Source organism: Elephas maximus, chromosome 13 (assembly GCF_024166365.1).
Source record: "Elephas maximus indicus isolate mEleMax1 chromosome 13, mEleMax1 primary haplotype, whole genome shotgun sequence".
Classification (NCBI taxonomy): domain Eukaryota; kingdom Metazoa; phylum Chordata; class Mammalia; order Proboscidea; family Elephantidae; genus Elephas; species Elephas maximus.
Genome location: NC_064831.1, coordinates 93155771 through 93178949, shown reverse-complemented (window position 1 = coordinate 93178949; position 23179 = coordinate 93155771). Strand labels below are relative to the sequence as shown.

At 42.8% G+C, this 23179-nt stretch overlaps 1 protein-coding gene across 2 annotated transcripts in view; it reads left to right on the top strand.

Annotated features, from left to right (window-relative positions):
* The window catches only part of PCSK6 (proprotein convertase subtilisin/kexin type 6), a 269265-nt gene that overhangs the window by 218260 nt on the left and 27826 nt on the right, over positions 1–23179 (top strand). For both annotated transcript variants that reach the window (XM_049906076.1, XM_049906075.1), the window contains exon 14: positions 4659–4838. In XM_049906076.1, coding sequence (XP_049762033.1) covers positions 4659–4838 — 180 coding nt within the window. The remainder of the gene's footprint in view (positions 1–4658; positions 4839–23179) is intronic.

The window sequence follows — 23179 nt, the reverse complement described above, 5'->3', positions numbered from 1 at the left end:
TGTGTTCAAGAGATAAATCTTTCTTTCTGCTTGTCTTTGTTTATTAATTTAAAGTTACAATAATACAACATGCTTGTTAATTTTTCTTCTTTTTATAATTAGAAAAAATAGCTTAAAAAAGAATCATACTTCAAATTTATACCATACAATGGAATATTTATTTTCATGTTTTTATGCAGGCAAAAAACTAAGCGATTCCCTTGGTAGAGGAGGTAAAAAGAGCATGCACACCTTTAGCTACCAAAAGAAGAAGAGGAAATGGACCCAACGTTGCTAGTGTCTAGCCCTTAACCACAGGTCAAGTTTTCCAAATGGCACCTGTTAGGACAGAAGAAATCTTTCTTGGAGCTCACATAGGAAGGGGTTCCTTCGATCACCCTCACCTGTCTCTGGGTGTTCCTTCTCACCTCCTGACCCTCAGCTCTGTAGCCCTTAGCACAGTGCCTGGCCCACAGCAGACTCTCGTGATTATCCGTTGCATGAAATGCAGATAGAGAAAAGGAACAAAAATGTAAACCAGGCATGAGCAAAAGGATTTTCTCGAACCACTAGTACTTGCAGCGACTAGTGCTAGTACTAGTGATAACATGCATCCTGGCTTCTAAGGAGCGTTCTGGCCGTGCTTCTTCCAAGTCAGATTTGTTCACTCTTCTGCAGACCATGATATATTCAATATTTTTCGCCAACACCGTAATTCAAAGATATCAGTTCTTTTTCAGTCTTCTTTATTCATTGTCCAGCTTTCCCATGCACATGAGGCGATTAAAAACACCATGGCTTGGTCAGGCGCACCTTAGTCCTTAAAGTGGCAACTTTGCTTTTCAACACTTTGAAGAGATCATTTTGCAGCACATTTGCCCAATGCAACGCGTTGTTTGATTTCTTGACTGCTGCTTCTGTGGGCGTTGATTGTGGATCCAAGTAAGAGGAAATCTTTGACAACTTCAATCTTTTCTCCGTTTATCATGATGTTGCTTATTGGTCCAGTTGTGAGGGTTTTTGTTTTCTTTATGTTAAGGTGTAATCCATACTGAAGGCTGTGGTCTTTGATCTTCATCACTAAGTGCTTCAAGTCCTCTTCACTTTCAGCAAACAAGGTTGTGTCATCTGCATATTACAGGCCATTAATGACTCTTCTCCAATCCTGATGCCCCATTCTTCTTCATAAAGTCCAGCTTTTCAGATTATTTGCTCAGCATACAGTTTGAATAAATATGGTGAAAAAAACAACCCTGACTCGCACCTTTCCTGACTTTAAACCATGCAATATACCTTGTTCTGTTCGAACGACTACCTCCAAATTCTTTGGCATAGAAGAGTGAACGCCCCCAGCACTGCATCTGTTTTTTTGAAACATCTCAGTTGGTATTCCATCAATTCCAGAGCCTTGTTTTCCGCCAGTGCCTTCAGTGCAGCTTGGACCTCTTCCGTCAGTACCATATGCTACCTCTGAGATGGTTGAACGTCGACCATTTCTTTTTGGTACAGTGACTCTGTGTATTCCTTCCATCTTCTTTTGATGCTTCCTGAATCATTTAATATTTTGCCTGTCGAATCCTGCAACATCGCAACTCGAGGCTTGATTTTTTTTCTTTGTTTCTTTCAGCCTGAGAAATGCCGAGCGTGTTCTTCCCTTTTGGTTTTCTAACTCTAGGCCTTTGCACATTTCATTATAATACTTTGTCTTCTCGAGCTGCCCTTTGGAATCTTCTGTTCAGCTCTTGTACATCCTCATTTCTGACATTTGCTTTAGCTACTCGATGTTCAAGAGCAACATTCAGAGTCTCTTCTGACATCCATTTTGGTCTTTTCTGTCTTTGTCTTTTTAATGACCTCTTGCTTTCTTCATGTATGATATCCTTGATGTCATTCCACAGTTCATCTGGTCTTCAGTCATTAATGTTCAATTTGTCAAGTCTATTCTTGAGATGGTCTCTAAATTCAGGTGGAATGTATTCAAGCTCGTACTTTGGCTGTCGTGGACTTTTTCTAATTTTCTTCAACTTCAACTTGCATATGAGCAATTGATGGTCTGTTCCACAGTCGGCCCCTGGCCTTGTTCTGACTGATGCTGAGCTTTTCCAATATCTCTTTCCACAGATGTAGTTGATTTGATTCCTATGTATTCCATCTGTTGAGGTCCACGTGTATAGTCACTGTTCATGTTGTTGAAAAAAGGTGTTTGTAATGAAGAAGTCATTGGTCTTGCAAAATTCTATCACGGGATCTCTGGTGTTGTTTCAGTCACCAAGGCCATATTTTCCAACTACTGATCCTTTGTCTTTGTCTCCAACTTTGCATTCTAGTCACCAGTAATTATCAATGCATCTTAATTGCATGTTTGATCAATTTCAAACTTCAGAAGTTGGTAAAAATATTCGATTTCTTTGTCTTTGCCCTTAGTGGTTGGTACGTAAATATGAATAATAGTATTAACTGGTCTTCCTTGTAGGTGTATGGATTTTATCCTATCACTGTCAGTGTTGTACTTCAGGGTAGATCTTGAAAAATTACACTTACACACATAAAATTCAGCCCCACCACCCATCTGCCAGTTGCCATACTGTGTTGGCTTGAGTGTTACTGTGATGTTGGAATCTATGCCACTGGTATTTCAAATACCAGCAGAGTCACCCATGGTGGATAGGCTTCAGCAGAGCCAGACTAAGACAGATGAGGAAGAAGGGCTTGGTGATCTCCTTCTGAAAATTAACCAGTGAAAACCCTATGGGTCCACAACAGAATGGACTCAAACATTCCAACAATTGTGATGGTACAGGATCAGGTGACTTTTCATTCTGTTATACATAGGGTCACCATGAGTCCGAGCTCATGGCAGCTAGCAATATGTCAAACGCTGCTCTAAGTGCTTTACAACCATGAAATATTTAATCCCTCAAACAACTCTGTAAGGTAGGTATTATTATTGTCCACATCTTACATATGAGAAAACTGAGGAACAGAGATATTAAGTAATTTGCCCAAGAATCACACAGCTAGTAGGTGGTGGAGCCAGGACTCAAACTCAGATCCCTTGCTCTTTCCACACCACTGAGTCCCTGCTCATGTGACCAGGTTACAGTACTGTTTGTAATTTGCAAAAGTTTGGAAGCAACCTCAGTGTCCATCAATAGGCGATTGTTTAAGTATTATGATACTTTTGTAGCATAATTTGGCATGGTGCAGAAGGTGCCACCATTTGTGTCAGTAAAGGGGATGCCTCAGAATATATGTTCATACTTGCTTGGATAAATATATAGTACCTCTGGAAGGAAGCACAAGATTTAAATAACCACAGGCACCCATAGGGAGGAAAGCCAGTGGTAGAGTAGGAGGGATATGTCACTGGGCTCCATTTATACGTTGGGATTTTGAGCCATCCATGTATATTACTTACTCAAAAAACAAACAAAAAGCCCCGAGGACCATTGCTTTTTAATGATATTTCTCTGACCTACAAGTACTCTGTTCATTGTTTGTTTTTTTAGGTTAACTTAAATTTTTTTTTTAATTTATGTATGTGAACAGGTTATATATGCTTGAGGGTTTTAAAAAAAAAGATCCCCAAAGGAATATAATAGAAATACAGTTCCTCTCCCATTCCTGGACCCTGACCTCCCAGTCCCTCCTCCCAAGCAGGCCCCTGTTCCTGGTTCCTTGTGAATTCCTTCCACTCCCTCCCTCCACTGCAGTGCCCACTGATCCTGGGCACAGAGCAGCCTCTTTGTCTGTCCTACCGAAACTAGATCTGAAAATAAGAATCTAATTTTAGTAACCAGGCCTTCTGTGGATGTTTCTGGAGACATCATATAGAGTGGCAATACCCTACCCGGTGTCTCCAAAAACACCCACACATACATTTCCACCCAAATTACTGCTTAGAGAGCCCGTGGTCTCTGTCATATGGTCATTCCACTCCCACCTTAATCACAGTTCACCACTCAGTAGTTGAATGTCCAGATTCCTTTGTGGTTTTGAAATAAAGCTGTCATTTGATCCTAAGGAGTTGAGAAGCAATGGGGATTCCTAACAGTGGCTGTGTATTCTGCACCTGCAACTGTATCAAATGCTTCTTATTTTGCCATCGTCAAGTGTGCCGCCTGTGATGGGGAAGGCATCACAGGAACGAGCCATGGTGTGTCTAAAAGAGCCTGGCCCTTTGGAAGACCGTGCACTGGGAAAGACCAGCTCAGGAATGTTTAATGAATTGAAGAACCTCATCTATATCTGCTAATCCTGGGTGTCTTGGGAGAGGCTCGGAAGACACAGGGCCTGGCCTGGGGCAGCTGGGATGCTGCAGGTGTAGGGGCTGACACTCTGGTTGGCGAGGGTGTTGGCTAAAACAAAACAGTGCTTCCCTCGGCCACATTGTGTCACTGAATCAGAATCAGAACACCATGAAACACCACCAGGGTTTGGCCTGGTGCACAGCTGGGTCACTTCTGGCTCTGGCTGTCTCCCACCCAGCCACCCAGGCCTGCAGTGATGCCAGCCCACAGGTAAGCAGGAGCCCCGCATTGGGATTTAGGGAGGCCGAGAGGTGCCCAGCAGGTTCCAGGGAGTGAAGTGACTGATGAAGATCCTGCAGTGGAGGGAGAGCTCAGAGGCCTGAGCCATGGTCCATCGAGGGGTTCACACCACACTCTCTTGCTTTGCAGGGAAACTGAAGGAATGGAGCCTGATCTTGTACGGCACAGCTGAGCACCCATACAACACCTTCAGCTCCCACCAGTCCCGTTCACGGATGCTGGAGCTCTCCAACCCGGAGCTGGAGCCGTCCAAGGCTGCCATGTTCCCGGCCCAGCCTGAGGTCCCTGAGGAGGAGGAAGATTACACAGGTAGTGGATATGAAGCAGGGGGAGCTGGGTAGCCTCAGTGATTTTTGCTTTTCCACTGTAGCTCTTAAAATGTGGGGCTGCTCCCAGCAAGAGGTGGGGGTGAAGATTGTGTGCCTTCTCGTTCCTGGAAGTTGTAATAATGGTGGTAGTTTGCACTCACACAGCTCCTTCCACCCAAGGCTCTCCTTATATTTACAGAGGAGTAACTATGCTTCAGACCAGGAAGTGTTCTTTAGCCTTCCCAGTCTGGGAAATTGAGGCCCTGTATGCCCAGCCAGAGGAAGGACCTGCCCCCTGGTCAATTAGCTTCCTCCTGAGGCACCCTCTTTTCCTCAGAGGCCCCTGTCTCCCTACCCCCTCACCCACCTACCCACATTTTGTCCTTGGACATTACTAACAGGGGCCCAGGCCACTTGGGTTATTCTGCAGAGCCAGGAAAGGAGCTGCAGTTAGCCATCCAGGGCAAGACTCCGAGAACTGTGATAGAGACCAAGGACAACTCAGGACATTCAGTCAGTAGACACCAGTGCTGCACAAGAAAGCTCTTAGGAATCTCACAGGCAGTAAAGACACCTCTGCAAACCCTGTCTTCAGCCATACCATTGCCAGGTGGCATAGGTAGCACCTGGGCTGGTCCCAGTGTACCTTGCCGGGGCCACAAAGTGCCACAGCAGCCAGCAGGGGGCTTCCGTGTCTCCAGCCACTGGACCAGCACAGTTTTTATTAGCACGTTAGATAGAAAGCTGCTCCCTTCCCTCTGAGCCATCCTGCCCAGATTTGTGAGACTGCAGTATTTCTGGTTTGGCACATTTTCCTTAGCTGAATATTACAGCTGCATGATAAATGATGGGTGATAGCTCAGAAGATTGATGCTGAGTCATGTAACCACTTCTGGAAAAAAATAACAGAATGGAGAATTACACCAACACAGATCAAGCATAAATTACGGTTGATTCAATTTTAAATTTCTCCTTTAAAGCTGAGCACTGAATTATGTATGGACTAATCTGCTCCGTTTCCCCCTGTGATTTATAAATGGTGGCAAGATTCAGTAATTATTAATAAAGGACTAATTTTTATTTTCTTGAAAATCTGCTCTTGGCTTTACCTTGTGCACTGAAACTTCACTATAATATTACTCCAAGGTTCCATTCTCCCCGTCTTTACTGAGCATCGTGGAGCAAAGATAGGGAGCATGTCCCTGCAGTCTCGGTGCAGGTGGGACAGGTGGCCAAGTAGCAAGGGGCAGGCAACAGAGCACAGCAGAGAGCATAGGACAAGAGGGTGCCCCCCTGTGAACAGCAAAGGGAGAGGACTTTAAGGAGGAGGAAGCAGCCTCATTAGATCCCAGGGCAGGTCAGGGAGGAGGGAGCAGAGGAGAAGCTACGTGCAGAGGCCCAGGGAGGGAGAAAGAGAGGACGATTCTGAAGTACAGCAATGACTGCGAACAACTTTCCAGAGCTTTAGTCCCACTCGGGAGTTTTAGTGGGCCATGCAGAGCAGGACTGCTTCGGGCTGACACGGCTTACAACTCCCCTGCCAGAGCTCACCTCACAGATGAGACAGGACCTGCCCAGGCACTGAGGGGTCATGGGGACCACAGTGGAGTGGGTGCTCTCTGTCACTCTTCTTCGCCCCCTGTTCTCTGCAGTCAGCCAACCCTACCCCTGTATGTTATGGTGAGATTCCTGTGCACTGTCCTCAGATGGGCAAATGGTGAAAAAGACCCTATTAAACAGCAAATCCTCCTGTGCCTTCGGAAGTTGGCCTGAAGCATAACTGCAAAGCCCATCCCCCAGCCATTTCCTACTTGCTTTCTAACTTTTGCTGTTTGTTTATGAATTTTTTTTTTAATCCTGGATTTGCTCCACAAAGGATTCACAGTGGCATTTTCAGATATCCCTGTGTCAATATAACACAGTGTACCAAGGCTCTTAGCTGGTCCATTTGCTGCAGTAATTGAGCTCCCCTTGTATGCACAGCCTCCTGTCAGGAGTGATGGGACGCTACACAGGAAGGCCGTGGGTCTTGAAGGAACTTCGAATTCATCGAGGAAAGAGGAAAAGCAGATGTAGATACAATCAGAAGACAGATCACATGTGCCCCCCAGAGAGTGAGTTGCAGCTACACGAGAAACAACACACACACGTGCTTAGGAGTAACAGGGTGGCTGGGTAGGACAGCCAGGGGTTGAATTCAAGCACGCTTCCTGGGAGACATGACTCCTGATACTTGGCTTCTCAGAAGAATCCAAGTAGAGAGGCATCTGGGGAGTTTGCCCACAGAGTTCCCCCTGCGTACCTGCGGCCTCGGGATGGGCACGTTTTTTTTTTAAGTAATGTATTTTATTTAACCCAATATATTATTTCAACATGAAAAATTTTTTCATTGTGCATTAGGTGAAAGTTCACAGACCAAATTAGATTCCCACTCAATAGTTAGCACGTAAAGTGTTTCATGGCCTTGGCTTCATGTCCCACAAGGTGTCAGCACTCTCCGCACTTCCGCCCTGGGTTCCCCGTCTCCTTTCATCCAGATTTTCTACCCCTTCCTGCCTTCTCATTTTTGCTTTTGGGCAAATATTACCCTTTTGATCTCGTATAACTGATTGTTCTAAGGAACACATCTTCTCTGATGTTGTTTATTTTATGGGCTTGTCTATCGTTTGGCTGGAAGGTGGTCTCCGGGAATGGCTTCAGTTCCAGGTCAGAAGGGTATCTTAAGGCCATAGTCTTAGGGGTTCCTCCAGGCTCTGTCAGACTGGTAAATCTGGTCTTTTTTGTGAATTTGATTTTTTCTTCTACATTTTTCTCCCACACTGTCCAGGACCCTCTGTTGTGATCCCAGTCAGAGTGGTCAGTAGTGGTAGCTGAGCACCATCTAGTTCTTATGGTCTCGGGGTCATGTAGGCTCCGGTTCATGTGGTCCATTACTCCGTAGAACTAATTGCTCCCTTGAGTCTTAGATTTTTTTTCACTCTCCTTTGCTCCAGGTGGGAAGAGACCAGTAGTTGTACCTTAGATGGCTGCTTGCAACCTTTTGAGACCCCAGAAGCTACTCACCAAAGAAGGAGGCAGAACATTGTCTTTATGAGCTATGTTGTGCCAATTGACACAGATGTCCCCCTAGTCTATGGTCATTTGGCTTCGAGCGTAGAAACTTCATCCGCCAAGGTATTTGGTTATGTCTAAGAGGTTTCCCTGACTGCCTTGTGCGCTCTATTGACTTATGTTAATATACGAGGAGTACCTACAATCATGTATGTAGAAATATTTACCCCCAATCCTATATCTGCCACTGGCTGTGCTCCCTTACACCCTCCCACATCACTTGGCATAGCTACCTACCTATGTATCCGTTGGTAAATTGTTAATACTGCTGTTGAAGGATTGTCGATGCTATAGTAGTTACTGTAGTTGCTCTTTATCCTTGAGTTCCTCTCAGTGTCCTCTCTTGCCTTGGTCATGTTGTGCTGACTTCTCCCATGTTGTGTATTGCCTTTCCCTTCACCAATATTAACACGTGTCTACTATCTATTTGGTAATGTTCCTTACCTCCCCCTCCAATCCCTGATAACCATCAAATAATGGTTTGTTTGTTTTTCTGTGTATAAATCTTTCATTGTTACTTTATAGTTGCACTCTCATGGAATATTTGTCCTTTTGTTATTGACTGTTCCACTGTATATAATTCCTCTAAATTCATTCATGTCGTGAGGTGTTTCACGGATTCGTCATTATTCTTTACATTGCGTAGTATTCTATTGTGTGATATACCAGTTTGTTAATCCATTCATCTGTTGATAGGGACTTGGGCTGTTTCTGTCTTTTTGCTATTGTAAATAATACTACAGGGAACATGGGTATGCATATGTCTATTCATGTCAAGGCTCCTATGTCTTTAGGGTATACACCTAGGAGTGGGATTGCTGGATCGTAAAAAAAATTTTTTTTTTTTAAGGTATTTCTGCTTCTAGCTTTTTGAGGAAGCACCGTACCATTTTCCATAGTGGTCATAGCATTTTACGTTTGCACCAGCAGTGTATAAGAGTTCCAATCTCCCCACAACCTTGCCAACATTTATTATTTTCTGGTTTTTTTAGTTTTGATTTGCATCTCTCTAATTGCTAATATCATGAGCATTTCTTCATATGTTTTTCAGCAGCCTGAGTGCCTTCTTTGGTGAAGTGTCTGTTTATATCTGTTACCCATTTTTTAATTGGATTGTCTTCCTGTTGTTGTTGAAGTGCTGAAGTTTTCTATAAATTTTATAGAATTTATGTCATAACCAAAAATTTTTTCCCAATCTGTAGATTCTCTTTTTACTCTTTTGTAAAAGTCTTTTGTTGACCGTGAGTGTTTAATTTTTAGGAAGCACCATTTATCTACTTCATCTTCTGTGTGTGTGCATTTTTAGTTATGTTTGGCATTCTATTTATGCCATATATTAGGGCCCCTGGCATTGTCCCCGTTTTCTCCTCCATGATCTTTATGATTTTAGGTTTTATATTTAGGTCTTTGATCCATTTTTGAGTTAGTTTTTATGTGTGGTGTGAGGTATGGATCATGTTTCATTTTTCTACAGATAGCTATCCAGTTTTGCCATTTGTTGAAGAAACTGTCTTTTCCCGAGTTAATGGTCCGTTGTCGAAGATCAGCTATCCATAAGTGGATAGATTTATGTCTGGGTCCTCAGTTCTATTCTACTGGTCTACATGTCTGTTGTTGTACCGGTACCAGGCTGTTTTGAATACTGTAGGTTTGAGATCAAGTGATGTAAGGCCACCTACTTTGTTCTTCTTTAATAATGCTTTACTTATTCAAGGCTTCTTTCCCTTTCATATAAAGTTAGTGATTAGTTTTTCCATCTTATTGAAGAATGCTATTGGGATTTGGATCAGGATTGCATTATATCTATATATTGCTTTGGGTAGTATTGTCATTTTCACAGTATTAGGGCTTCCCATCCAAGAGTATAAATCTGGGAAAATTGGAAGTCGTCAAAAATGAAATGGAACAGAGGGCGGGGCCAAGATGGCTGACTAGGTAGAAGCTACCTCGGATCCCTCTTGCAACAAAGACTCGGAAAAACAAGTGAATCGATCACGTACATGACAATCTACGAACCCTGACCATCAAACACAGATCTAAAGAGTTGACCTGAGTGACAGAGACTGAGAACAAACAACCATGGGGAAGCAGCGACTGTTTTCAGAGCCTGGAGCCAGCGTCCCAGTCAGGAAACCTTGGCGCCAGGCTTTGGACTGGGCGCAGGGGAGCTGAGCACGGCATCCTGAGACGGCGCAAACACGGGATGCAGCCCTAGCCCCCAGAAGTGACCTCGGAGGAAGCCCAGCCAGTGCACGCAGGCAGCGCAGCAATGCGGCTGACAGGAGGAGAAGTCACCAGGAGGCAGCAACTAGTTTTGGAGCCTGGAGTGCGGCGTCCCAGCTGGGGAACCTTGGTGCTGGGCATTGGAGTGGGAGCAGAGGAACTGACCACGGCTTCTGAGACAGCACAAGCACAGGACGCAGGCCCGACCCTCGGGGGCAATCTCTACCCAGCCAGCGCACACAGTCAACACGCCCCTCGGGAATCTCAGATAAAACAGTCATCCCAAGCAAGATAAGTAACTTTGTCTATATTCTGGGGTGCTACTCTCTCCTATTTATCTGAACCCTCCCCTCCCCTTCCCAGGCAGCTTCATTAACATTGGAATTTCCTGAGCCAGAGAGTGAAGTGTGCTGCGGTTTTACTTTCTTTTTTTTTTTTTTGGTCTTTTCCTAACCCATTCTCCTGGCCTGAGAGAAGCAGCTACAAAAAACCCAGGGACCAAAAATCCTTCCCTAATTGGACTAAAAACACAGAACTAGCTCCAGCCAAACATATGTGATCCACAGTCTTGGGCTTTCATCCCTACAGGGAACAAGGTGGCTATTATAATGCAAAGGCAATTCTGATAGGGATCTGACTGTAATTGTTTTAGCGGATTACTGGAAAGACAAGTTTCCCAGATCTGATATCTCTGCATGTTCAACAGAGCCCTCACTGACCCACAACAGGGAACTGAGGGCTGAAGCTACCCCCAGACCACCTGGCCTCCTGCCTTAGGGGTCTAAGGAGGGTGACACCTACCAATCTGTAGAGGTTCTTGCACTGGGGGCCTAAGGTACAGCTGCAGAGCCCACCCACCAAAGTGCTTTAGGAATAGAGACACATCTACCTCACTGGCACTTGGGGGAAGACTGTCAGCGTCCTGCCCCCGCCTGGAGTGTGAAACCCTGCTGCTACTAGAGTCTGGTGCACACAACTATCACTGCTACTTCTCTAGGTGGATGGGTGACAGTCTGCACCACACACTTGATGACCCAAAATCAGATTCTACTCAAGAATAGCAAATGGACTCTTAGGCTTATATATCTGGTAAGAGCCCAAACCAGCTGGTAATAGGACATAAGTGAGTCAAGGGCTACAATAATCAAGACAGTGCAATCTAGTAGCCCATCTACATATATTGAAAGAAAACAAAACAAGATAAGACTCAGTGAGCAAATATAGAATAAATCACTACAATATCTTAGAGATGGCTCAGAGATACCAGTCGATATCAAACCACATAAAGAAGCACACCATGATTGCTTCTACAACTCCCCAAACTAAAGAATCAAAATCTTTCCCAAATGAAGATACTATCCTGGAATTGCCAGATGCAGAATATAAAAAACTAATTTACAGAATGCTTCAAGACATCAGGGATGACCTCAGAAATGAAATAAGGCAATCTACAGAAAAAGCCAAGGAACACACTGATAAAGCAGTTGAAGAACTCAAAAAGATCATTCAAGAACATAGTGGAAAAATTAATAAGCTGCAAGAATCCATAGAGAGACAGCATTCAGAAATCCAAAAGATTAACAGTAAAATTACAGAATTAGACAGCTCGATAGGAAGTCAGAGGAGCAGACTCGAGCGATTGGGAGGCAGGGTGGGGGATCTGGAGGACAAGGGAATTGACGCCAATATAGCTGAAAAAAAATCAGATAAAAGAATTTTAAAAAATGAAGAAACCCTAAGAATCATGTGGGACTCTATCAAGAAGAATAACTTGCGTATGATTGGAGTCCCAGAACAGGAAGGGATAACAGAAAATACAGAGAGAATAGTTGAAGATCTGTTGGCAGAAAACTTCCCTGACATCATGAAAGATGAAGGGATATCTATCCAAGATGCTCATCGAACCCCATTTAAGATTGATCCAAAAAGAAAATCACCAAGACATATTATCATCAAACTTGCCAAAACCAAAGATAAAGAGAAAATTTTAAAAGCAGCCGGGGATAAAAGAAAGGTCTCCTACAAAGGAGAATCAATAAGAATAAGTTCAGACTACTCAGCAGAAACCATGCAGTCAAGAAGGCAATGGGATGAGATATATAGAGCACTGAAGGAGAAAAACTGCCAGCCAAGGATCATATATCCAGCAAAACTCTCTAAAATATGAAGGCAAAATTAAAACACTTACAGATAAATACAAGCTTAGAGAATTTGCAAAAACCAAACCAAAGCTACAAGAAATACTAAAGGCAATTGGTCAGAAAACCAATAATATCAGATACCAGCACAACACAAAGTCATAGAACAGAACATCCTGATATCAATTCAAATAGGGAAATCACAAAAACAAATTAAGATTAATTTTAAAAAGAAAAAAACGCTCAAAACAGGGAATCATTGAAGTCAACGTGTAAAAGATCACAATAATCAAAAAGAGGGACTAAATACAGGTGGCATAGAACTGCCATATGGAGAGGGAAACAAGGTGCTATAGGACGATACGAGTTAGGTTTTTACTTAGAAAAATAGGGGTAAATATTAAGGTAACCACAAAGAAATATAACAACTCCGTAACTCAAAATAAAAACCAAGAAAAACATGACAACTCAGCAAATATAGAGTCAAATACTATGAAAATGAGGAACGCACAATTTACAAAGAAAAACATCTCAGCACAAAAAAGTAAGTGGAAAAATGAAATTGTCAACAACACACATAAAAAGGCATCAAAATGACAGCACTAAACACGTACTTATCTATAATTACGCTGAATGTAAATGGACTAAATGCACCAACAAAGAGACAGAGAGTCTCAGACTGGATAAAGAAACACGATCCGTCTATATGCTGCCTACAAGAGACACACCTTAGACTTAGAGACACAAACAAACTAAAACTCAAAGGATGGAAAAAAATATATCAAGCAAACAACAAGCAAAAAAGAGCAGGAGTAGCAGTATTAATTTCTGACAAAATAGACTTTAAAGTTAAATCCACCACAAAGGATAAAGAACGACACTACATAATGATTAAAGCACAATTGATCAGGAAGATATAACCATATTACATATTTATGCACCCAATGACAGGGCTGCAACATACATAAAACAAACTTTAACAGAACTGAAAAGTGAGATAGACACCTCCACAATTATAGTAGGAGACTTCAACACACCACTTTTGGAGAAGGACAGGACTTCCAGTAAGAAGCTCAGTACAGACACGGAAGACGTAATTGCTACAGTCAACCAACTTGACCTCATAGACTTGTACAGAACACTCCACCCAAGTGCTGCAAAGTATACTTTTTTTTCTAGCGCACATGGAACATTCTCTAGAACAGACCACATATTAGGTCATAAAACAAACCTTTGCAGAATCCAAAACATCGAAATATTAAAAAGCATCTTCTCAGACCACAAGGCCGTAAAAGTGGAAATCAATAACAGAAAAATGAGGGAAAATAAATCAAATACTTGGAAACTGAACAATACCCTGCTGAAAAAAGACTGGGTTATAGAAGACATTAAGGCGGGAATAAAGAAATTCATAGAATGCGACGAGAATGAAAACACTTCCTATCAAAACCTCTGGGACACAGCAAAAGCAGTGCTCAGAGGTCAATTTATATCAGTAAATGCACACATACAAAAAGAAAAATGAAATGGAACAGATAAACGTCAATATCGTAGGCATTAGTGAGCTGAAATGGACTGTTATTGGCCATCTTGAATTGGACAATCATATGGTCTACTATGACAGGAATGACAAGGAGAAATGACGTGGCATTCATCAACAAAAAGAACATCTCAAGCTCTATCCTGAAAAACAACACTGTCAGCGATAGGATAATATCCACATGCGTACAAGGAAGACCAGTTAATATGACCATTATTCAAATTTACACAGAAACCACTAAGGCCAAAAGAAGAAATTGAAGCTTTTTACCAATTCTGCAGTCTGACATTGACCAAGCATAAAATCAGGATTCATCGATAATTAGTGGTGATTAGAATTCGAAAGTTGGAGATAAAGAAGGATCAGTAGTTGGAAAATATTGCCTCGTTGATAGAAATGATGCTGGAAATCACATGATAGAATTTTGCAAGACCAATGACTTCTTCATTGAAAATACCTTTTTTCAACAACGTAAACGGCGACTATACATGTGGACCTCACCAGATGGAATACACAGAAATCAAATCAGCTACATCTGTGGGAAGAGATGATGGAAAAGCTCAATATCATCAGTCAGAACAAGGGCAGGGGCCAACTGTGGAACAAACCATCAATTAATCATATGCAAGTTCAAGTTGAAACTGAAGAAAATTAGAACAAATCCAAGAGAGCGAAAGTACAACCGTGGGTATATCCCTCCTGAATTTAGAGACCTCCTCAAGAATAGATCTGATGCACTGAACACTAATGACCGAAGACCAGACCAGTTGTGCAGCGACATCAAGGACATCATACACAAAGAAAGCAAGAGGTCACTAATAAGACAAGAAGGAAAGAAAAGACCAAAATGGGTGTTAGAAGAGACTCTGAAACTTGCTCTTGAATGTTGAGTAGCTAATGCAAACAGAAGATTTCAAAGGGCGGCTCGAGAAGATAAAGTATCATAATGACATGTGCAAAGACCTGGAGGTAGAAAACTAAAAGAGGAGAACAAGCTTGGCATTTCTCAAGCTGAAAGAACTGAAGAAAAACTTCAAGCCTCGAGTTGCAATATTGAAGGACTCTACATGGAAAATATTAAACTACGCAGGAAGCATCCAAAGAAGAAGGAAGGAATAGAGAGTCACTGGACCAAAAAGAAATGGTCGATGTTCAGACATTTCAGAAGGTAGCATATGATCAGGAACTGATGGTACTGTAGGAAGAAGTCCGAGCTGCACGAAAGGCATTGGCAAAAAAAAAAAAAAAAAAAAAAAACAAGACTCCAGGAATTGTCAGAATAGCAGTTGAGATATTTCAACAAATAGATGCAGCACTGGAAGTGTTCACTCGTCTGTGCTGGGAAATTTGGAGGACAGCTTCCTGGCCAGCTGACTGGAAAAGATCCATATTCATTCCTGTTCCAACAAAGGTGATCCAACCGAATGTGGAAATTATCCAACAATAGCATTAATATCACACACAAGTAAAATTTTGCTGAAGATCATTCAAAAGTGGCTGCAGCAGTATATCAACAGGGAACTGCCAGAAATTCAAGCCGGATTCAGAAGAGGACGTGGAATAAGTAATATCGTTGCTGATGTCAGATAGATCCTGGCTGAAAGCAGAGAATACCAGAAGGATGTTTACCTGTGTTTTATGGACTATGCAAAGGCATTCAACTGTGTGGATCACAATAAATTATGGATAACATGCAAAGAATGGGAAATCCAAAACACTTTATTTTGCTTATGAGGAACCTGTACATAGATCAAGAACAAGGGGATACTTCGTGATTTAAAGTCAGGAAAGATATGTGTCAGGGTTGTACCCTTTCACCATACTTACTCAATCTGTATGCTGAGCAGATAATCCCAGAAACTGGACTACATGAAGAAGAATGAGGCATCAGGATTGGAAGAAGACTCATTAACAACCTGCCTTATGCAGATGACACAGCCTTGTTTGCTGAAAGTGAAGAGGACTTCGAGCACTTACTGATGAAGATCAAAGACCACAGCCTTCGGTATGGATTACACCTCAACATAAAGAAAACAAAAATCGTCACAACTGGACCAATGAGCAACATCATGATAAATGGAGAAAAGATTGAAGTTGTCAAGGATTTCATTTTACTTGGATTCACAATCAGCACCCATGGAAGCAGCAGTCAGGAAATCAAAAGACGCATTGCATTGGGCAAATCTGCTGCAAAAGACCTCTTTAAAGTATTGAAAAGTGAAGATGTCACCCTGAGGATTAAGGTGCACCTGACCCAAGCCATGGTGTTTTCGATTGCCTCATATGCACTTGAAAGCTGTACGATGAATAAGGAGGACTGAAGAAGAATTGACACCTTTGAATTGTGGTTTCGGAGATGAATATCAAATATGCCTTGCAACGTCAAAAGAGAAACAAATTTGTCTCGGAAGAAGTACAATCAGCGTGCTCCTTAGAAGCAAGAATGGCGAGATTACATCTCATAAACTTCGGACATGTTTTCAGGAAGGAGAAGGACATCATGCTTGGTAAAGTGGAGGACCAGTGAAATATAGGAAGACCCTCAGCAATGGACTGACAACTGTGGCTGCAACAATGGGCTGAAGCATAACAACGATTGTGAGGATGGTGCAGGACTGGGCAGTGTTTCATTCTGTTGTACACAGGGTCGCTATGAGTCAGAACCAACTCGATGGCACCTAGCAACAACAATGTCATCGAAGCACATGGTATGTTTTTTTTTCATTTATGTAGGTCTCTTTTGGTTTCTTGCAGTAGTGTTTTGTAGTTTTTTTTGTATAAGTCTTTTACACCCCTGGGTAGATTTATTCCTAAGTATTTTATCTTCTGGGTAGCTATTGTAAATGGTATTGTCTTCCTGATTTCCTTTTCAAAGTTCTCTTTGTTGATGTAGAAGAATCCAACTGATTTTTCTATGTGGACCTTGTATCCTGCCATTTTGCTGAATCCTTCTATTAGTTCCAGTAGCTTTCTTGTGGAGTGTTTGGGATTTTCTACGCATAGGATAATGCCATCTGTGAATAAGGATAGTTTTACTTCTTCCTTGCCAATTTGAATGTTCTTTATTTCCTTTTCTCGCCTTATCGCTCTCAGTAGGACCTCTAGCACAGTGTTGAATGAGAGTGGTGACAAAGGGCATCCTTGTCTGGTTGCCATTATCAAGGGAAATGTTTTCAGACTCTCTCTATTGGCTGTTCGTTTTATTTAAATTCCCTTCATTATATGGAGGAATTGCCTTCTATTCCTGTTTTGATGAGAGGTTATCATCAGGAATCGGTGTTGGATTTTATCAGATGCTTTTTCTGTGTTGATTGAGATGTTTTACTTGTGTGGTGGATTACGTTGGTTGATTTTCTCATGTTGAACCATCATTAGCATGCCTAGTATGAATCCCACTTGGTCGTGATATAATATTTTTTGATACGCTGTTGAATTCTATTGGCAATTCTTTCATAGTGAGGTGTTTGCCTGGTTTTGGTATCAGGGTTATATGGCTTCCTAAAATGAATTTGGAAGTATTCCTTCCTTTTCTAGTATTTGGAGTAGTTTGAGTATAACTGGTGTCAACTCTTCTCTGGATGTTTGGTAGAACTATCCAGGAAGCCATCCGGGCTGGGGCTTTTTTTGTTTTAGGGGGAGAGTTTTTTTATGACCACTTCAGTTTCTTCTTTCGTTATGAGTCTGTTAAAATTTTTGACCTCAGTTTGTGTTATTTTAGGTGGGTAGTGTGTTTCCAGAAATTTGTCCATTTCCTCTAGGTTTTCAAATTTCTCGGAGTACAGTTTTCCTAATGTTCATAGTACCCTTTTTATTTCAGTTGATTCTATTGTTTTTCTTTTCTGTTTCATTTATTTCTTCTCGAATTTTTATTATTTCATTTCTTCTGGTGACTATGGGCTTCTTTTGCTGCTCTCTTTCTAATTGTTCAAGTTGTAGGTTAACATTATGATTTTTGCCCTTCTTTTTTGATGTGTGCATTTGTTGCTATAAATTGACCTCTGAGCACTGTTTTTGCTGTGCCTCCAAAGATTTTGGTATGTTGTGTTTTCATTCTCATTTAATTCTAGGTATTTGTTAATTTCATCTTTGATTTCTTCTATTATTCAGTAGTTTTTAAGAAGGACGTTATTCAGTTTTCATCTATTAGATTTTTTTACTTGCTCTTCCTGTTATTGATTTCTATTTTTCTAGTGTTGTAATCAGAGGAGATGCTTTCTATTATTTTGATGTTTTTGAATTTGTTGAGGCTTTCTTTGTGGCCTAAAATGTGGTCTCTTCTGAAGAATGACCCATGAGTATTAGAGAAGAATGTGTATTTTGCCGCTGTTGAGTGAAGTGTTCTGTATGTGTCTATAAGGTCAGGTTGGTTGATTTTGGTAGTTAGCTCTTCTCTGTCTTTTTTGAGCTTCTTTCTAGTTGGTCTGTCCTTCCCCAAGAGTGATGTGTTAAAGTATTCTAGTATTGTGGAAGTGTCTGTTTCTCTTTTCAGTGCCGTTAGAGTTTGTTTTATGTATTTTGGAGCTCTGTCGTTGGGTGTGTATATATCTAATATGTTTATGTCCTCTTGGTGAATTGACCCTTTTAATCATATAATGTCCTTCCTTGTCTTTTATGATAGATTTTGCCTTATAGTGTATTTTATCAGAGATTAATATTGTCACACCTCCTCTTTTTTGGTTATTGTTTACTTGATATATCCTTCTCCATCCTTTAAGTTTTAGTTTACTTACATCTTTGTGTCTAAGGTGTGTCACTTACAGACGGCATAACAATGGGTCATATTTTTTTAATCCATTCTCTCACTCTCCATCTCTTTACTGTTGCGTTTAGGCCATTGACATTCCATATGATTATCGATAGGTATGAATTTATTACTGTCATTTTGTTTTTTTGTTTGTTTTTTATGGTGTTGACTGTTTCTTCATTCCACTTAATGTTCTGTGCTAAGTACTTTTTGATTGTGGTTTTCTTTTCATTTCCTTCATTGTTGTTGGTTTTGTGTATACTGAGTCTTTATGATTTTCTTCTTTTATTTTGATGGGTAGGTTTGTTAACTTTCTTAGTGGTTGCTGTGAAATTTACCTTTATCTTCCTAAGTTTAAAGCAGTCATTTATTTCTTGATGTTGCCTTGACTTCCTCTTCCTTTGGAAGTTCTAAACCTATACCCTTTGTGCACCCCTTATGTTTTGAAGTTGTTGTCAATTAAGATCAACATCTCTGGTTCCCTAGCTTTATTTTTGAGAGTTCTTTATCTGTTTTGATACCTGGTTGATATTGTCATGTATTTTAATCTCAAGCTGTTGTCTGGTGTTGTTAGTTTTCTGTCTGAAGGACTCCTTGTAACAATTCTTAAAAAGTTGGTCTGGTTTTTACAAGTTCCCTTGATTTCTGTTTATCTGGAAATGTCCTAATTTACCATCACATTTCAGGGACAATTTTGCTGGATATAAAATTCTTGTTTGGTGATTTTTTTTTTTTTTCTGTCAAGATTTTCTGTATGTCATCTCATTGCCTTCTTCTCTGCCTGGTTTGTGCCAAGTAATCAGAGTTTAGTCTTACTGATGCCCGTTTGTAGGTGACTTTTCATTTTTCCTGAGCTGCTTTTAGGATTCTGTCTTTGGTTTTGGAAAGTTTGGTTATGATATGTCTTGGTGTTCTTTTGGAATCTATCCTGTATGGGGTTTGTTGTGCTTCTGGGATGGTTATCTCCTCATCTTTCATGATATTAGGGAAGTTTTCTGTCAGCAAATCTTCAATTCTCTCAACAAATGCTTTTTGTTGTTTCCTTCCCTTCTGGGATTCCAATCATGCTCAAGTTATTCCTCTTGATAGTGTCCCACATAACTGTTAGTCTTTCTTCATTTTTCTTCTTTCTTTTTTTTTGTTGGTGTTCCTTGAACAGATTATTGTCGAGGGATTTGTCTTCTATCCTGCTGATCCTGTCTTCCAATGTTTCAAATCTATTCCCATGACTTTCTATTGAGTTGTCTATTTCTGGAATTTTATTGTTAAGCTTCTGGACTTCTACTTGCTGTTTTTGTATGCTTTTCAATTGTCTGTTTATTTTGCCGTTTTGTTCTTGTATTGTTTTCCTGAATTCTTCTAATATTTTGTCTGTGTTTTCCTTGTTTTTGTATGTTGTTTCCATAGTTTCATCTGTTTTCCATGATTTTATCTGTGTTGTCCTTGATTCCTTTGAGGACCCTATACATAAGTATTTTGAATTCCTTATCAGGGAGCTTCATTATATTTTCCTCAGGGAGGTTTTCTGGTTCTTTATTTTGGTCACTTGCCAGGGTCATCTTGCCCTGCTTCTTTAGGTGGTTTGCTATTGTCTGTCATCTCTGGGACATTAAGGAGTTACTGTATTTGTTTTTTAATTGTATAATTGTTTGCTGGGTCCTGTTTTTTGTTTTGTTTTGATGATTCCTGGAAGGCGTGGCTAGCATGATGCTCTGGTTGCTGAACTGGCCATGCTGGAGTGCTCCCAACCTGCCACTGCGAGTGGGACAGTAGGTAGGTGTGGAAGCTCAGGTCTCTACTTACTGGTCTTGCAGGCCATTTGAGGGTGGGTTGGTGGGGCTTTAGCCTTCGTCTGTCTTAGGATCAGTGGTGCAGGAGCAGGTAGTAGTGCTTTTCTTGCAGGTAGAGGGGCCAGTGTGGTGGGTGTAGCAGGCGAATAGGGGCATGGTTGTCATCTCTCGCCGGTTGGAGGGAGAGGTGTGGGTGGTAAAGGAGTGCAGCAGATGGACTCATGTGCAGTCCCAATACCTCCACCTCCTCCTGGGCAGGGAAAGGGAGGAAAGAAAAAAGGCAGGTGCGTGCTCAGTCACACTGCATCTGCCTGTCAGTGGGCAGGGAGAGGGAGGAAGGCGTAGGGTCCAGATATACACACACTTGCTCTGCTTTCACTTCACACTGGGCAGGAGGAGAGAGGAAAGGGCCTCGAGGGGGTGCACGTTCAGTCACAGCTCCTCCACACCTCACTGGGCAGGTCAAGGGAGGGAGTCGTGCTGTGCCGATGCATACACGGTAGCACCAGTCGTGCTGTGCCGATGCGTACGCGGTAGCACCAGTCGTGCTGTGCCGATGCGTACGCGGTAGCACCAGTCGTGCTGTGCCGATGCGTACGCGGTAGCACCAGTCGTGCTGTGCCGATGCGTACGCGGTAGCACCAGTCGTGCTGTGCCGATGCGTACACGGTAGCACCTCTTCTGCCTCGCACCAGACGGGGGAGGAAGGAAGGGGCTGCAGGTGGCAGACGGGGAGGAAGGAAGGGGCTGCAGGTGGATGAACATGCAGTCGCATCTCCTCTGCCCCTCAGCAGAGCAGCAGGCCGACTCTCTCACTGTCTTCCCACTGACCACCACCAGGCCCTTGGGGAGGTATAGGCGGCAGGCAGGTGTGCACACAGGGTAGGGAGGTATAGGCGGCAGGCAGGTGTGCACACAGGGTAGGGAGGTATAGGCGGCAGGCAGGTGTGCACACAGGGTTTGCCTAGTCTCACTCGTTGGGTGGGCAAGGGTGGGTAGTGGATGGCACTGGGTAGAGTAGGGGAAAAGCGGAGAGGCTTGTGTTGTGGTCCCCCGGTGAGGCAAGGTGGTTGGGGTATGGGATCCTCTGCCATCTCCAATCAGAAGGATAGGGTGAGGAAGAGTGAACCCACCGCCCCCCCACCGGCTAGTATACACGGGTGCTGGAGCACCTTGTGTCCACTGCAGCCAGCGAGTGGGACCTGTCCCCTCTCGAGTTTGGGGGAGGTCTGCCCAGGGACCAGTTGGGTGGGAGACCTCCTGCCGACACTCCGCGGGTCCACCACCTCATGTGCACCACTCACCCCTCAGGTCAGGGGCCACCACTCCTGAGTATCTCTGCTTCTGGCTCCTGGCTCCTTCCCTGGCTCTGCTTCTTTCCATGTGTGTCTACAGAGTTTCTCTGTCCCTTTTGGAAAAGTCATGAAGTTGCCTTGCTATTTTCTTCACCAGGGGTCTCTACCAGCTTTGTCCTAAGATGGCTGAGCAACTCTGTTCCATGTTACTCTTCGTTCACTGCATTCACTCATTTTTTCCTTCCAGTCGTTGTTCCAGTCAGTTCTTAAATCTCCTTTTTTGATGTACAGGGTTCCCAGATTGTTATGTGCTTCTGTCTCACTTGGTTTTTTGGGTTTTGGTACAATGAGACATTATGGTGTGTGTGACTAAGCTACTATCTTAGTTCCAGGATAGCCATGTTTAACCCAGTCTTTCCAGCATGGTGCTGGGTCACCTTCTGCTCTTGCTGTTGTGTGGCCCCAGCCTTGTAGAAGGCATCCACTCATCATTATTGACAAAATTCTCTTCCGCAGACCCCAGAGACAGGGGAAGAGAATGGACTGAGGATGAGGTCCTCACACACAGGGAGGGAGGGGAGCCAGTAAAAACACTCCTGACAGATCGTGGGCCACTAGCTGGAAGCCTGCCCCAGACCCCTCCCAGGCCATCCAGTCCTGGGGAGAACGCATTCTGTGTGCAGATGGTTCCTTCTTTCTGTCCCCTCTCCTTTCATCCATTCACTCATCCTTCCATCATTTGGCAGATGCTCACGTGATTCTAGGAGCTGGCTACAGCAGTGAGCAAACTGGACAAAACCCGCTGTGCCTGTAAGGATTGAGGACATTGGTCTCTCCTCCCTGTGCCCCCAAAACCATTCACTGTTATCAAACAGATGGAGCCCTATGGAGCAAGTACGGTGGGGGGAAGGCTGGAGGGTTGTTGGTCACCTGTGTCATCGAGGTCACTGCAGGGCCAGAGCTCAGTGCCCAAGTATGTGTGTTTTCGGCTCAATGGGTAATTAAACACCAAAGTGCAGTGCCGCAAGGCATTTCCGTGGATACCTCCATAGATGGTCTGGCATGAAGTCAAGCAAGAACCAAATCTGCTGAAATGAGTGGAGATGAGAGTTAGCCAATTCTTATCTGAAACAGAATGGAGCCAAAAAGTTGCAGAGGGTGCTCTGAAGCAGGGAAGGTTGGCTCAATGACAAGTTTGGAAATGGTGAAAATGTGTAGTAGAACATAGAACTTGAGCATGGACTCCATTGCCCCTGCCAACCCAAGGCCAGGGAGATGGGTCTAGAGCACTGAGAGGCGTTTGCAGTGGGGGGCAGGACAGGAGGACACAGAAAGAACACTCTGGAAACATCAACAACGGTGAACCTTCTGGGAGGGGAGCAAAACACAGTGGCTATAACGTCAGCAAGGTCTATAGGCTCTTAAAAATGAACGAAGGAGGCATCGTGCAGCTCAGCAAAGAGGCCCATTATGGGCAGCAGAGAGTGGGGGCTTTTTCTTT